The sequence below is a fragment of the Nicotiana attenuata genome, unplaced genomic scaffold (genome assembly GCF_001879085.1).
Source record: "Nicotiana attenuata strain UT unplaced genomic scaffold, NIATTr2, whole genome shotgun sequence".
NCBI classification, from domain to species: domain Eukaryota; kingdom Viridiplantae; phylum Streptophyta; class Magnoliopsida; order Solanales; family Solanaceae; genus Nicotiana; species Nicotiana attenuata.
Genome location: NW_017670742.1, coordinates 413,670 through 429,993, shown reverse-complemented (window position 1 = coordinate 429,993; position 16,324 = coordinate 413,670). Strand labels below are relative to the sequence as shown.

The 16,324-nt window shown below is 43.0% G+C and overlaps 2 protein-coding genes across 2 annotated transcripts in view; both read left to right on the top strand.

Moving 5' to 3' along the window:
- Positions 1-1,501: 1,501 nt before the first annotated feature.
- Positions 1,502-2,167, top strand: LOC109242869. Its single transcript, XM_019409748.1, has one exon. It carries the CDS (start codon positions 1,502-1,504, stop codon positions 2,165-2,167), a length of 666 nt encoding a protein of 221 aa, XP_019265293.1.
- Positions 2,168-5,687: 3,520 nt separating this feature from the next.
- The window catches only part of LOC109242868 (craniofacial development protein 2-like), a 16,841-nt gene continuing 6,204 nt past the window's right edge, over positions 5,688-16,324 (top strand). The window contains exon 1 of the mRNA XM_019409746.1: positions 5,688-5,822. Coding sequence (XP_019265291.1) covers positions 5,688-5,822 — 135 coding nt within the window. The remainder of the gene's footprint in view (positions 5,823-16,324) is intronic.

The following is a 16,324-nucleotide window of genomic DNA, read 5'->3' as shown; positions in this document are numbered from 1 at the left end:
CAAGTTGATCTTAGAAATTGGGACCCCATCAAAATAGGTCATAAGGGCCCCGCTTTCTCCCATTTACTATTTGCCGATGACATTACTCTTATGGGAAAAGCTAATCAAAAAACTAGTCAGTGTATTAAGAGATGCCTAGACTATTTCTCCAAAGAGTCTAGTCTAACAATAAACACTTCAAAATCTAGAATTATTATCCCTCCCCACTGCCCTAAGGAGGTATCAACCTATCTTCATTCTCTTTTTGGGATAAAATGTACCACGGAGTTTGGAAATTACCTGGGATTCCCTATCCTCAATAAAAATCTCAAGGCCAAAGACTTTCAATTCATTTTAGATAAATTACAAAATAGGCTCTCCCATTAAAAATGCTCTATCCTTAACATAGCGGGCCGTTCCACGCTAGTAACTAGTACACCAGGAGCAATTCCTTCTCATATAATGCAATATACCCTCCTTCCATCCAAAACACTCAAGTCCATTGATAGAATTCAAAGGAATTTTATTTGGGGTACTACTAATACTTCAAAAAAACTCCACCTCCTTAATTAGGACATGGTTACTAGGGTTAAAGGGGAGGGTGGCTTGGGTATCCGCAAGGCAAAGGAAAAAAACTTGGTCTCCCTCGCAAGCCTAGTGTGGAGAATTCTAAAAAATCCATCCTTGCCCTGGTGTCACCTTATTACATCCAAGTATGCCCACTTAAAAAATTTTACTAATCTCTCTTTCATTTGGAAATCCATTCTTCAAGGATGGAAACTTTGTAATAATGGAATCCTATGGCATCCCTCCAAAAACTCGTGCTTAAACGTTGGCTTAATAATTGGATTTATAATACACCTACCCTAAGGAGCACTATTGAGGGCCCCCTTAATATTTCTGATCTTCAACTCTCCCTAGGCAACCTTTATAAAGGAAAAGCATGGGACATTAGCAAAATTAGCTTTGAATTACCTCCTGATATTATCAACAATATTAATCTTACACCTACTCCGGCAAAAAATTCCATGGTTGATGACCTAAGTTGGAAGCTTAACTCCACTGGTGCTTTCTCCACAAAATCTTGCTATAAACTTCTCAATCAAGCCACCCCTCCTTCCAACTGTTATAAATGGATTTGGGACCTCCACTGCCCCAACAAAATTAAAATATTTCTATGGAAATGTAGTCACAACCGTGTCCCTTGTAGAGCTTACCTCAGTAAAATTGGCATAAACATAGATGCAACTTGCACTACTTGTAGAATGGGCGCTGAAGATATTCATCATATTTTTCTACACTGTACTTCTTCCCTACAATTCTGGAAGGCCATGGGCATTAGTATTCAAATCAATATGGGAGACATAAACTGGCTCTCTAAGCTTAGAGATGCCTTCATTAGTCAAACTCCCATTTGATAAATTGGAAAACTCTTTTTCCTTTTTGCATCTGGGAAATTTGGAAGAATAGAAATAGTAATAATGTAAACAACCTCCAAGATCACCTCTCTATAAAAACTCCCATGCATTTTGCATGGGAATATCATTTCTTCACGGAAAGGCACCACTTTAAAAACAAGACAATAACTGTTGAAACCAAGTGGCATAAATCCCCTATAAACACTATTAAACTTAACTGTGATGGTGCTTTCTCTTCTACTAAACATGCTGCAGGTATTGGTGGATCTTTTCGTAATAGCAATGGTGGCTGGATCTTAGGTTACCAAAAAATGACTCATGCAGCCTCTCCCGTACATGCAGAACTCTTAGCCCTCCTGGAAGAACTAAAAATTGCACTAGACTTTAGAGATACAAACATGAAAATTGAGACGGATAGCACAGATGTTGTCAAACTACTATACGAAGAAGGCACTAACTTTCAAAATGTGATTCTTGAATGCAGATGGTTAATGCACCGGCCGAAGCTCCCAGTACTGAAGCACAGCTTTAGGGAAGGAAATGAAGTGGCTCATAGACTGGCTAAGGAAGCTTTGAAGAAACCTCCCAGTGACAAATATTTTTGCCTTGCTCGTCCGCCTCTGTTTGTGCAAAAAGAACTACAAAAGGACAAGCAGGACTCTTGTAATATTTTAAGAACTATCTCTACTAGTGTTTGTAATTTCCTTGCAACTTTGGGCAATAGTAATGCCGTCAAATCTATGTCTAACTCGTGTAACTCTTTTGTTTAGTAATATAATTATCATGCTTTTATGTTCAAAAAAAAAGGAAAATAGTATTTTATTTGAATGTGCTACATTTGTTATAAAATCTGTTGTAAACCAAAAATAGTAATATTAATATAAATATTTTTTGTTCGGGACCTACAATGTAAAAATCTCTTTTCTTTTCTTTTATACTGCAACAAATATTTGGACAACTCATTCAAATAACTGGCCCGCTGAATAATATCTTAGAACTTATATATCATCTTTTTTATTTATTTACTAGTTTTAGTATGAAGCATTGTGCATGTATCCATCTCGAAATATTTTTTTCTTAGAAATCACATGAATATTAAGAGTGTTTGCTCAAAAGTTATCACATATCTTATGAATGCAAAACAATACAAATAATCACGGAAAAATCATAGCAAATCGTAATAATCTGTTGGACCAAATGAAAGAAACGAAAATAAGTGCTCAGAATTAGGGGGAGAAACATTCGAAACCTTTATTGATAATATTTGTTTGGTCTGCCTCTCCATGAAGAGGTTCAGAGCCTTAAAATGGTATTTTCTCTTCCCATAAGATGGGTATATTTTTCCCTTCTCTCTCCTATCTCTAGTGGAGAAGAAGCAGCCCCCTTTCTAGGGTCCCCTCTCTTGGTATTTATAGCTGTGGGCTTCGTGAGCTGGCAATAAGTGGCCGTGACCACGTTGAGATCTCGCCTTTATAGTGGCGGATAGGCCAGGGCCTTGTTGACCGAGCCAGAGGCGGGTTGAACGTCGTCAATTCTGAGTGGTCGTGCCACTAATTAATCATGAATTAACTTAAAACGGGATTAGCCTCATTAATTATCGTGGGGTCGGATTCTGACCCATACAGTTAGTCCCTCCGCTTATTGAGGTCGTGTTTCAGCCGAGCTCGATGAGCGGACTTCATCGATTGTGATTTGAAAACAACTCGAATAAGGGGGTCGACTTATTGGCGGCGGTGGCCTTAGCCATTTACACGTTGGAGATGGCCGTAGCCTTTCGTACATTGGAGAGCCTTTCATACATTAGAGATGGTCGTAGCCTTTCATATATTGAGGATGGCCGTAGCCTTTCATATATTGGAGAGCCTTTCATACATTAGGGATGGCCGTAGCCTTTCATATATTGAGGATGGCCGTAGCCTTTCATATATTAGAGAGCCTTTCATACATTAGGGATGGCCGTAGCCTTTCATATTTTGAGGATGGCCGTGGGGAATGAGTATGCGCCGGGTACGTATTTGGTCGTCCAAAATTTTAACGGCGTACGGCACATTCTTTCAGCGTTCGCAGGTCGTTGCGATTATTCTGACGGTGGTATGTTGGCGGATGGCTGGGAAGCCGCTTTGCGGAGCTCGTCGTAATGACGCTTGCTACGACAGGACCGAACCATTTTACGGTTGGTCGTGCAGTTAATGATGGCTATTGGGTTTCGCGAAAGCCATTTATGTTGCCTATAAAGGTGGGTTGAGGCATTCATTTCTCATATCTTCATTGTTCATCTGAGAGAGAGACTCTGAGGAAACTTTTTCGTTTCGCTAATTCATCTTCTCTTTTCTTTCCTTTGATTGTGGTATCATTTGTCTTCAGTAGATCAATAATGGCAGTCAGTTCTTCCTACGGTGCTCTTCCGGTAGATTTTCCGGTAGTTGTAGGGCCATCTCCGGCGATGGGAGGTGCAGAACAGATGGAGTCCGGCGAAATTCCGTCGGTTGACGAGGTGGTTCCTTGGCTCGGAGGTCTGGCAATTGATTTCACCGTCGACGGTGGAGAGGAACCGGTGGATGAAGCCCCGTTGATGGGGGAGATCGGGATGGCCCGATTGCGGAACAGGGGGTCGTTCCTACCCATGTAGACATCTTTCTCGCTAGAAGCGAGGAGAGGGTCCACACTGACCGCAGGGGATACTGCGTTTTCTACGCCTATCCTTTCAGGTTGGGGTTCAAGATCCCGCTCCCAATGCTGGTGGTGGATTTCTGCCGTTATTACGGGGTGTGCCCGGGTCAGCTCACTCCTTCCCTCTACAAACTGTTGTCAATGTTCATCAAGTACGCGGAATTGGCCCGAAGGGAGGTCACGCTGCAGCATGTGCTGAGTCTCTACACTCCCCAGAGAGTCCGTGGTACCATGATTCAGGCGTGCCCTCGTGGGTCGAGGGGCCTGGTCATGAGATTGGATGACGAGGTCGACCCCCGCCCTTTCGAGCACTTCTTTTATATTAGGACCAAGCACCTGGTGGCGGATGCTACTGGGTTCCCAGAGGCTTGGAACCATGCACGTAAGTTCTTTAGTGGTTGAATTCTCTTTTCTTCCCCTCTTTGTGATTTGTGCTTATGAGCGTTAACTCGTGTCTTTTTTGTAGCCGACAGGTCGCCGCCGCCCCCATTGTCTTGGATACGTGAGTGGGTCGAGGCCGTACTCCCCCATACGAGGGGGATACGAACGTGGGCGTCTTTCTGGGAGAGGTATGGTCGTAGGCCCGCGGCAGGTAAAAAATTGATCTCTTCTTCTGTTCCGCTTTGTTTCAGCTCTATTCATTAACCTTGTTTTCTTGTGATTAGGGAGGGCACGCCGCGTCAGGGCCCCTCAACTGGCCTTCTGTCGGCCTGGTGCAGTTGCTCGGCTTACTGCAGCGCCGGTGTCGCGCTTAACACCGAGGGCGGCATCAGTCGAGTCTTCAGCGGTTTCTTCTCCATCACGGACCCTACTTCGGGACGAGGGGCCATCGGGGGTTGTGCGTCCTAGAGCGGAATCGTCATCAGATGGGGAGGAGGAGAGGCCGTTGATAAGGCGTAGGGTCGTGTTCCGGCTCCTCCTGTGGTAATTAATTTGGGCTCCCCGTCGGCGGACGCGGAGAGGAATGCGGCTGCGGCGCCTGCCCTCGAGGGCGGACAATCAATAGGGGTTGCCCCGGTTGGCTTAGGCCGTGATGATACCGTCGCTTCGGCGACTCAATTGGTGGTTCCAGTCGCTGAGACGGGAGGTAGTTCCTCAGCGGCTGCTAATGTGGGTGAGGATGAGTCTGAATCCGACCTGGATCCCGACGACGTCCGTATGTTCCAGGAAGGCTCCACCAATTCAGCGGTGCGCACAGAGGGGCGATCTCGCTTTATCGAGGTTCCCACGGAACTGAACTTATTGCTCCAAGTGAAAGCTTGGTGCCGCAGTTCGAGACGCTATGCTCGGAGGCCGCGAATGCATCGTTGAGGGGCATTACGGATATCAGGCTAATGAATGAAGTAGCCGTGATGGGCTTGAGGGTATGTACTGTTGCGTCGGTTCGCTTATTCTTTGCCTTAGGTTTATTCTTTTATTCTGATCGTTGTCTTTGCTTTGTAGTCTTATCTGTTGGAGGTGGAGAGCATTCATCGAGCCAAGGTCCGTTCGGGGATATTTTTGCGGGCGCTGGAGAAGTATCGCCGCTACCGAAATCAGTGCCGAGAGTTGCGCGTGCGCTTGAAGAATGATCCTCGGAGCCGGGCCTTGGTCGAAGAGCTGGCGAGGCGGGAGCTTCAGATGCAGCAAATACTTGGCAGGACGAGTGCTCTCAAGGGGCAGCTCCGCCGAAAGGATGAGGAGATCGAGGCGGTAAAGAGGGCCGCAGCTGAGTGCGAGCGCCGGGGCAAGGCCAAGGCGGCGGAGGCCGCTGCGGCATGGAGCGGGAAAGTGACCGCGTTGGAGGGTGAAGTCGCGGCATTGAAGCTCCAAGTGAGGGATGCTTCGTCGAGGGCCGGGGCGTTGGAGGAGGCTATCCGCGTGTACGAATCCCAACGGGCATTGGAAAGGGATGCTGCGGTCTTTAGAGAAGCGAGTCTCGAGGAGCGGATTGGTGTCTTTGAGCAGGACGCCCAGGTCATGGCGGACCGGATCACAGCCTTAGAAGAAGAGAATAGCGGCTACGGGATCACGGCGCTTCTTCCAGCCAGGCTCGGGAACTTTGGGTCTTTGCCGAGGCCCAACGTGATGTATATAAGAGTTTGTGGGAGGCTGGAGTCGTGACCGATGCTGCTTTCGAGGGGGCACGTCAGAAGGCTCGTGAGGCACGTGCCGACTGTGGTTTTAACGTGGCGACGCCAGAGGCTGACGCTGGTGCAGACGGTGGCGCAGACGGCACCGAGTAAAAAGATTATGCATTTTTCTTGTCTTGTTCGCCATTTGGCGTTTAGGTGTTTCCTTTTTTTTTATTTCTTGTATTGATCGGCCTTGGCCGGGTGTAAGCGGGGATGACCCGCAATTGACTTTGTAAATATACAAATTTTCTTTTCCATTGCCTGCCTTGTGCTTGTTTTTTGTCACTGTTTTTCTTTCGTTCTTTAGAGTTTTTGTTGCGCTTTTTGTTGACCGTTCACGTTGGCGGCCCTAGTCGAATTTAAATCGACGACTTTAGTCGTGATAGAATCGACGACCTTAGCCATAGAGGCAACTTCAACCGTCGTCGGGTCGTTTACTCACCGTAGTCGAATCTAGGTCGACCGTTGGCGGCGATGGCCCTAGCCATAATATAGTTGATTGCCTTGCTTTTTCAATTCGGTGCGGGCGAGTCTTGGCCGTTATTTGGCGATAGCGGCACTTAGCCTTAGTCCCAGTTCGGACGCGGTCGAACTACCGGTCGTGATGGTAGAAAACGCGGCCTCGTAGTTTGACCGGGGCCGAACTTTACGTAGCCTGAATCTTAATTCGAGTTGGGGGAACTTACTTGAATGGCGAGGGTGCCTATCCTGCGCTTCGATTTGTTGGAGGTCGGGCTTTGCTTTCACAGATGAAGGCGTTTGGCCTGAGTCTCGGTTCAATTGTGGTTGAACTTGCTAAAGTTGAGGACGAAGGCGTCCATCCTCGTAGTTCGAGCGAGGTCGAGCTCGTTGGATTCAATAGCGAAGGCGCATAGCCTGAGTCTAGGTTCAACCGTGGTTGGACTTATTGGCGAAGGCACGTAGCCGGAGTCCCAGTTCGACTGTCGTTGAAAGTCGATTTTGATGATGAAGGCACATAGCCTGATTCATGGTTCAACCGTAGTTAAACTTTTTGGCGAAGGCGCATAGCCTCAGTCCCGGTTCAACTGTAGTTGAACTTGGTTGGTTTTGATGATGAAGGCACATAGCCTGAGTCATGGTTCAACCGTGGTTGAACTTTTTGGCAAAGGCTCATAGCCTGAGTCCCAGTTCAACTGTTGTTGAACTTGGTTGATTTTGATGATGAAGGCACATAGCCTGTCGTCATGGTTCGAACCGTAGTTGAACTTTTCGATTTGTACGATGAAGGCGCATAGTCTTAGTCATGGTTCAACCGTAGTTGAATTTACTAGCCAAGGCACGTAGCCTGAGTCATGGTTCAACCGTAGTTGATTTTTACTGGCGAAGGCACATAGCCTGAGTCCCAGTTCAACTGTAGTTGAACTTTTTGGCGAAGGCGCATAGCCTGAATCCCAGTTCAACTGTTGTTGAACTTTGTTGATTTTGACGATGAAGGCACATAGCCTGGGTCATGGTTCAACCGTAGTTGAACTTTTTGGCGAAGGCGCATAGCCTGAGTCCCGGTTCAACTGTAGTTGAACTTGGTTGGTTTTGATGATGAAGGCACATAGCCTGAGTCATGGTTCAACCGTGGTTGAACTTATCTGCGAAGGTGCATAGCCTGAGTCCTAGTTCAACTGTTGTTGAACTTGGTTGATTTTGATGATGAAGGCACATAGCCTGTCATGGTTCAACCGTAGTTGAACTTTTTGCCGAAGGCGCATAGCCTGAGTCCCAGTTCAACTGTAGTTGAACTTTTTGGTGAAGGCGCATAGCCTGAATCCCAGTTCAACTGTTGTTGAACTTTGTTGATTTTGATGATGAAGGCACATAGCCTGAGTCATGGTTCAACCGTAGTTGAACTTTTTGGCGAAGGCGCATAGCCTGAGTCCCAGTTCAACTGTTGTTGAACTTGGTTGATTTTGATGATGAAGGCACATAGCCTGTCATGGTTCAACCGTAGTTGAACTTTTTGCCGAAGGCGCATAGCCTGAGTCCCAGTTCAACTGTAGTTGAACTTTTTGGCGAAGGCGCATAGCCTGAATCCCAGTTCAACTGTTGTTGAACTTTGTTGATTTTGATGATGAAGGCACATAGACTGAGTCATGGTTCAACCGTAGTTGAACTTTTTGCCGAAGGCGCATAGCCTGAGTCCCAGTTCAACTGTAGTTGAACTTTTTTGCGAAGGCGCATAGCCTGAATCCCAGTTCAACTGTTGTTGAACTTTGTTGATTTTGATGATGAAGGCACATAGCCTGAGTCATGGTTCAACCGTAGTTGAACTTTTTGGCGAAGGCGCATAGCCTGAATCCCAGTTCAACTGTTGTTGAACTTGGTTGATTTTGATGGCGAAGGCGCGTAGCCTGAGTCATGGTTCAACCATAGTTGAACTTTTTGGCGAAGGCGCATAGCCTGAATCCCAGTTCAACTGTTGTTGAACTTGGTTGATTTTGATGGCGAAGGCGTGTAGCCTGAGTCATGGTTCAACTGTAATTGAACTTTTTGCCGAAGGCGCATAGCCTTGAAATAATGGCGAAGGCACGTAGCCTGATTCCCGGTTCAACTGTTGTTGAACTTTTTTGGTTCGTGGGTTTTTGGGAGCTGAAGCTCGGATTTGATTCGAGATCTTGAGCAGCTTAATCGTTATCTTCCCAACCGGGGTATGTAGGCTGTCTCGAAGTGCTTCTCGATTCGAGATTCCTCCGTGCTGGTTTCCGGTTGGAGCCCTTCTCAGGGATGTGGGAGATCTCTTACGAAGATTCTCCCCAAAAGAAGGGGGGCTGCTTCTTCTTGTTTGCACCATTAGATAGATGAGGGACAGAGGAACCGGACCTCGATTCGAGATCTTCGAGTTCCATCGGCCTGATATGCTGCTTTGGCTTGTTTTTGCTGGGTTGTTCTTCCCAACCGGCGTTTCTTTCCTTTTGGTCCATGGAAGAACTATGCGATTTTGCTATGAAATCCCCACAGATGGCGCCAAATTGTTTGCTCAAAAGTTATCACATATCTTATGAATGCAAAACAATACAAATAATCACGGGAAAATCATAGCAAATCGTAATAATCCGTTGGACCAAATGAAAGAAACGAAAATAAGTGCTCAGAATTAGGGGGAGAAACATTCGAAACCTTTATTGATAATATTTGTTTGATCTGCCTCTCCATAAAGAGGTTCGGACCTTACAATGGTATTTTCTCTTCCCATAAGATGGGTATATTTTTCCCTTCTCTCTCCTATCTCTAGTGGAGAAGAAGCAGCCCCCTTTCTAGGGTCCACTCTCTTGGTATTTATAGTTGTGGGTTTCGTGAGCTGGCAATAAGTGGCCGTGACCACGTTGAGATCTCGCCTCTAAGTGGCCTTGTTGACCGAGCCAGAGGCGGGTTGAACGTCGTCAATTCTGAGTGGTCGTGCCACTAATTAATCATGAATTAACTTAAAACGGGATTAGCCTCGTTAATTATCGTGGGGTCGGATTCTGACCTATACAAAGAGCAACAACATACAACCTTTGAAAATTTAGAAGCTTTTCTGAATTTATTCGGAAAGCTATTTCCAAGTTTATCCTTTTTTTCAAGCTCATTCGGGAAGACACATATAATTTCAGGTAACTAACATAAGATAATTTTTTTTCTTTCTCTCAAGCAAAATGCAAGTTGATTTATTTTTTTAATCAATAAGAAATACTATATGAATTGTCTCCGTCAAAGTGAATAAAGAATAAAATACTATTGCCAAACTAGAATATAACAACTACTCCCTCCAGTCCAAAATAAGTGATTTTTTGGACTTTTTTTTGTGGTCCAAAATAAGTGATTTTTTCAGATTTCAAGAATGAATTAATTAGTTTTTCCTACACTGCCCTTGGAGTAAATAGTGTTGGAGTATGTGTTAGGAGTATTTATGTGAAGAGATAGCAAAGGTTAATATGGTCAATTTCATTGCTAATTAATGCTAAAAGGTGAATTTCTTAATATGTGTGAAAACAACTAAAAAATTACTTATTTTGGACCGGAGGGAGTACATTTTAAACCATAAATATTACTCCCTTGTTTCGTATAGATGAGATAGTTTGACTTGGCACGTAGTTTAAGAAGTAAAAGAAGACTTTTGAAACTTGTGGTCTTAAAAGCTTAAGAGGTAAAGTTTTGTGGGGCCATGACACTTGTTTGGTTATAAAAACGTCTCATTAAGGGTAAAATGAAGAGTTTAAAGTTGAATTATTTCCAATTGTAGAAATATGTCATTCTTTTTTGAACAGATTAATAAGGAAAATGTGTCATCTTAATTGAAACAGAGAGAGTACTTGATTTCAAAGATCAGAAATATAATTAAATGACAATTTTATTTATTGTGAAATCTCATTTTAAAAGTAAAATAATATATCAACATTTCGTGTTGGAGTTTTCGTCTTTTAAATTTTATATATATATATATATATATATATATATATATATATATATATATATATATATATATATATATATATATCAGCAAAGAAAAATTAAGCTAGAAGATGACCCATAATTGGCCCAACTGTTGGACCTTGATCCAATAGGCCCGTATATTTCATGTAATGACATTTATCTAAAACAGCAGAATATATTTATTTCCTAATTATTTAGGTTTATTTCCTAATATACAAACCTAAATAACATTACTTCTGTTAAAAGTCAATATAACCAATATAACAAAAACTTATAATTACCTTAAATTTATTATAAAGAAATAAATTTCGCCGATCTCCTTCTCCGGCGAAATCCATTTTTTTTTTGGGTCTTTTGCAATTAAAATTGTCTTTGTTTTTTATTTCTTAAACTTAAATTTTTTACTGATTTCATATCAATTTAAATTCAATTTCTTTATTGTGTTGCACATTCTTACTTCGATCATCAAGACTTCGATCCCATTTTCTTTAAGCACTGGTTAACTCTTTCTCCGATCTCCTTCTCCGGCGAAATACACTTCTCCGGTGAAATCCATTTTTTTTGGCCTTTTGCAATTGAATTTGTCGTTGTTTTAATTTCTTAAACTTAAATTTTCACTGATTTCATATCAATTTAAATTCAATTTTTTTATTGTGTCGATTTTTGCAATTGAATTTCTCCGTCAATTAAACTTCTCCGTCACTGTCGTGCTGTTGCAAGTCGCGCCACAAGTCACCACAGATTGCCATTCCGTCAGCGACCTTTTCAACTTCCGACAGCTTTTCGATTTCCAGGTTCTATCTCTCCATTTTTAGTGGCAGTTTTTTTAGTCGGTTTGTTCTTTCTTGCGTCAGTTTTTGTACTTGTTATTTACTTGTTCTGGACACTGTTAACTCGTTGAGTTTTCATATTTCTTAGCACATTTTCTTTATTGTTGGCATATTTTTTCTTAGCATTTTAGTTGCAGCTTTTTGTCGGTTTGTTCTTTGTTGCCTTAGTTTTTGTACGTGTTATTTACTTGTTTCGGACACCGTTAGGCGTTAACTCATTGAGTTTTCATATTTCTTAGCATATTTTCTTTATTGGTAGCATATTTTTTCTTTCACGGAAGTTTTTTTATAAAAAAAAAAAAAAAGAGAAGAGAAGGAAAAGGAAGAAAGGATAATACTGTTAGCATATTTGTTTTACTAGTTCATTTAACTTTTTCCAATCTTAAAACTAGCATATCTTATTTTCGATTTTCATATTCTTAGTATATTCTCCTCTGTTCTAGCCTACTGTTGGTTGGGTGTCACGACCCGAAATACCCCGATCGTGATGGCGCCTATCACAGAACTAGGCTAGCCAAAACAACACGAACAATATAGAAGATCTTTTGTAAAATTTGTATTTTCTAAAGCAGATTGAGTCTCAAATCTTTCATTTTTAATATATCAACAGAAATACGCGGAATCAAGTATGTAAATACATCAACCCAGCCCGAATCTGGTGTGACTAGTCATGAGGCACTAAATACACTCAACATTGTCTGCTCAATACAAAACAAGTCTGAAATATAAAGTACTGGAATAGGAAGGAGAAAGGCAGGGCTGGGAACGTCAGGCAGCTACCTTGCTAACTCCGATGAACCTGCCACCGAGCTCAGAAATATCTGGATCTGCACACAAGGTGCAGGGAGTAATGTGAGTACGCCAACTCAGTAAGTAATAAAAGTAAATAAAGAGTAAGAAGTAAGAAATCACGTAAACCACGTCATAGCACCATAGTGGGTACAGTATGTTTCCAAAACAGGATACAAATCAAATCATCTCATTAAACTCTGATTTCAGTAAAAATCCTTTGAAAAATGTCTTTCAAACAGTTTCAGTAGAGGTTCAATGTAGTTCAAAGTGAAAACGATGAAAATCATAATCGGCCCCTCGGGCAAAACGTAGATCATATACAGCCTCTAGGGCAGACATAAAGCATATAAATCTCATAACAGAAAAAGTCCCAGAGGAAATAACAAAGCCAAATCAGTGATTAAATATCGAACATCTCATAAAAATCCAATTTCAACGAAAGTTGTTCAAAACATTTGTTTAATATTTTCAATAGAGGCTCGATATAAAGATGAGTGAAAACAGTAATTTCATAAAACAAGCCCCCCTCAGGCAAAGCATCACTAGTATACATGTATATATAGCTCCTCGGGCAAGCCTCTCAGTCACTCATGACTCAACTCTCATCAATCAGTGCTCACACTCAGCACTCACGCTCAATATGTACCATATAATAACAACTGCGGCGTGCAGCCCGATCCATATATCGCTGCGACGTGCAGCCCGATCCATATATATAGTCGACTGCGCTCATTGGGGGTGTGCAGACTCCGGAGGGGCTCCTACAGCCCAAGAGCTATATCGGTGCGGCGTGCAGCCCGATCCATAAATATATATATAATATCGCTGTGGCGTGCAGCCCAATCCATAAATATATATAATCCTCACCACCAGGCCCTCGGCCTCTCTCAGTCATCAACCTCACAATCAGACCCTCGGTCCCTCTAAGTCATCAGCCTCACAAGCACTCGGGCTATCAGTAAAACAGGGTGCTCAGCCCAAAATATCATTTTATGCATAAAAATAGAGTAATAGAGACTGAGTTACGAAATCAGTAAAAACGTAGCATGAGTGAGTGTAGATATTAAACCAAAACAGCGAGGAAACGGTAGTAAAAAGCCCTTAAGGGTCCAAACAGTTGGAACAAGGCCTAGATATGGCATTCAGCCTAAAACATAGTAATATTTTCCAAAACACAATGATATCAAACAATTTTCAATCAAATACGCGACTTAACAGTTGCACGGGATGGACCAAGTCGCAATCCCCAACAGTGTACGACCCCACACTCGTCATCTAGCGTGTGTGTCACCTTAAAGTAGCACAAACGATGTAAAATTCAGGGTTCCATACCCTCAGGACAACATTTACAATCATTACTTACCTCGAACCGGACGAACATCTACACCGCGATGCCCTTGCCGCTCGACTCGTCCTCAAATCACCTTGAATCTATCCAAAATCAGAATTATATCATCAATACATGCCAAAGGGATAAAGCCCACGCGAAAATTATCAAATTAAACTCAAAATCCCGAAATTGGTTAAACCCGACCCCGAGCCCACGTCTTGGAATCCGATAAAAATCACATCAATAGAATCCTTATCCTCCCACGAGTCCATACATACCAAGAACATCAAAATCGGACCTCAAATGGTCCCTCAAATCCCCAATTTTACCTCTCCCATTTCAAGCCCTAACTTCCTAAAATTTTCACCTTTAAACCCATAAATTTCATGCTTAAACAATTGAAAATCAACATAGTAACGAGTTATAGGTTCAAAAACCTTACCTCCAAGTGTTTCCCTTCAAATCCCTCTTCAATCTCTCTCAAAAAGCTTCAAGGCCAAGCAAAAATGGTGAGAATGGCCTAAAAATCGCGAAGGCAAGAATTTATATGTTCTGCCCAGAGGGTTCCGCATCTGCGGTCAAATACCGCACCTGCGACAAAAATTGGCTTCTGCGAAATTTCACTTAAACTCCTCATCCGCACCTGCGACCAAGCCACCGCATCTGCGGGCTCGCAGGTGCGCAATAACTTCCGCATCTGCGATGCATGCCCAACCAACTGGCCTTCGCTCTTGCGATCAAAATGCCGCTTCTGCGGCTCGCACCTGCGGTCCCCAATCCGCAGGTGCGGTTATGACAGAAGCTCAGCAGCTTCAACTGCAAACTCTAACTTCCAAACTTCCCGATAACCATCCGAAATCATCCCGAGGCCCCCCAGGACCTCGACCAAAAGTACGAACAAGTCATATACCACTATTCAAACTTGTACCAATCTTCGGAGCACTCAAACCAACATCGAATCATCAAAACACCCTCGGATTCAAGCCTAAGGATTCCAAAACTTCCGAATTCCGCATTCGATCAAAAAGTCTATCAAACCTCGCCCGAATGACCTGAAATTTTGCACACACGTCATAAATGACACATCGAACCTACTCCAATTTCCGAAATTCTATTCCGACCCCGATATCAAAATTTCCACTACCAACCGGAAAACGCCAAAATTCCAATTTCGCCAATTCAACCCTAAATCTACCACAAACCTCCAAATTACATTTGAATCACGCTCCAAAGTCCCAAATCACCTAACGGAGCTAACCCAATCATAAAAATCCAAATCCGAGATCATATACTAAAAAGTCAAAACTTGTTCAAACCTTTCAAATTTAAAGCTTCAAACATAGAATTGTTCTTCCAAATCTATTCCGATTATCCTGAAAACCAAATCCAACGATTTACATAAGTCATAATACATCATACGGGGCTAGCCTTGCCCGAGAACTGGCGAGCGTAGTGCAAATGTTCAAACGACCGGTCGGGTAATTACATCCTCCCCTACTTAAACATACATTCGTCTTCGAACGTGCCTAGAGTTCTTTCAAAAGCCATCAAATCGCCATGTATCCTCACTATGCACATACTCGGGGGTGATCCTACGTCACCCCATCCCATATAGGTCCGATAGCACAACATAACTAAAATTCCGCAATCCAACCAAGCCCATAAACCATAGAACCAAATTTCCACTTCCGAAATCATCTATAAGATTTGAATCTCACATCTATACTCTGAATAAGTTCGAACAAGCTGTAACAAACCATACCTGCAACCTTAGATGCAATTACATGATATACCACATAACTCAAACACTCGTAGCGATAACTTCTAATCACAGCAGTTGCTCAAAACAACCGAATATCAATAATAAACCTCCTATCAAATACAGCCTCATTCCAACACTTCCGTATACTGCCAATGATGAACGAAACACGCAAAAAGTCGTAACTATTCCTCAGATCAACCATTCATGAAGCTCCCTCTCCTTTGGCAAGGATCATAGTAAATTTCTAAGCCGAATCCCGATATTATCCTTCCAGCATGCTGAAACCGAATCCGAAAGTATTCATTGTGGGTTCAATGACCTCATCTCATCCAACACGACTACTCGGGTGGCATGACACATAAATACGATCTAAAGCCACAATCCGTGCACCAAAAAGCAACAACCCAAATGTACTCAAATTATGGGAAACGACTCAAATGAGAGAATTGTACCGCAAGCGCACCAGTACCACCACAACACAATGCTGAGAACCCATCACACATCGTAGAACCAGAACACACGATCTAACCCGAAGGATCATACCTCCATATAACTTCGCCGCAATGCACGACCCTATCCAAAGACTGGTTCACATGAGACACCCCAAGTCACCATGCTCAAAATCATCAACTAAGCGCAATTCGATGCCTAGCACCCAAAAGTGAATCATCATAACCCTGGAGAAGCAAATGACGCAATGCCATAACCGTCCGAAAGAACATATCCAATGCGTAACAAATCATGCAACACCCAAATACCCATCTCATTCAAATCCCGCTATAAAGCCCAATGGAACTGCACCATATGTGCATATACCCAACAAATCACAATCCCCTAACACAGGAGAGTAACTCATAAATCACTCCAGAACACGAATAAGCTCAACAACAATCGAATGGAACATCTCCAACATAGCAGTTCGAGTCAACAAATGGGACTCGATGCAGAACGCACATCCATATTGGCCTACCAATGGACCCCCAAATCAACTCTGGTCACCACAA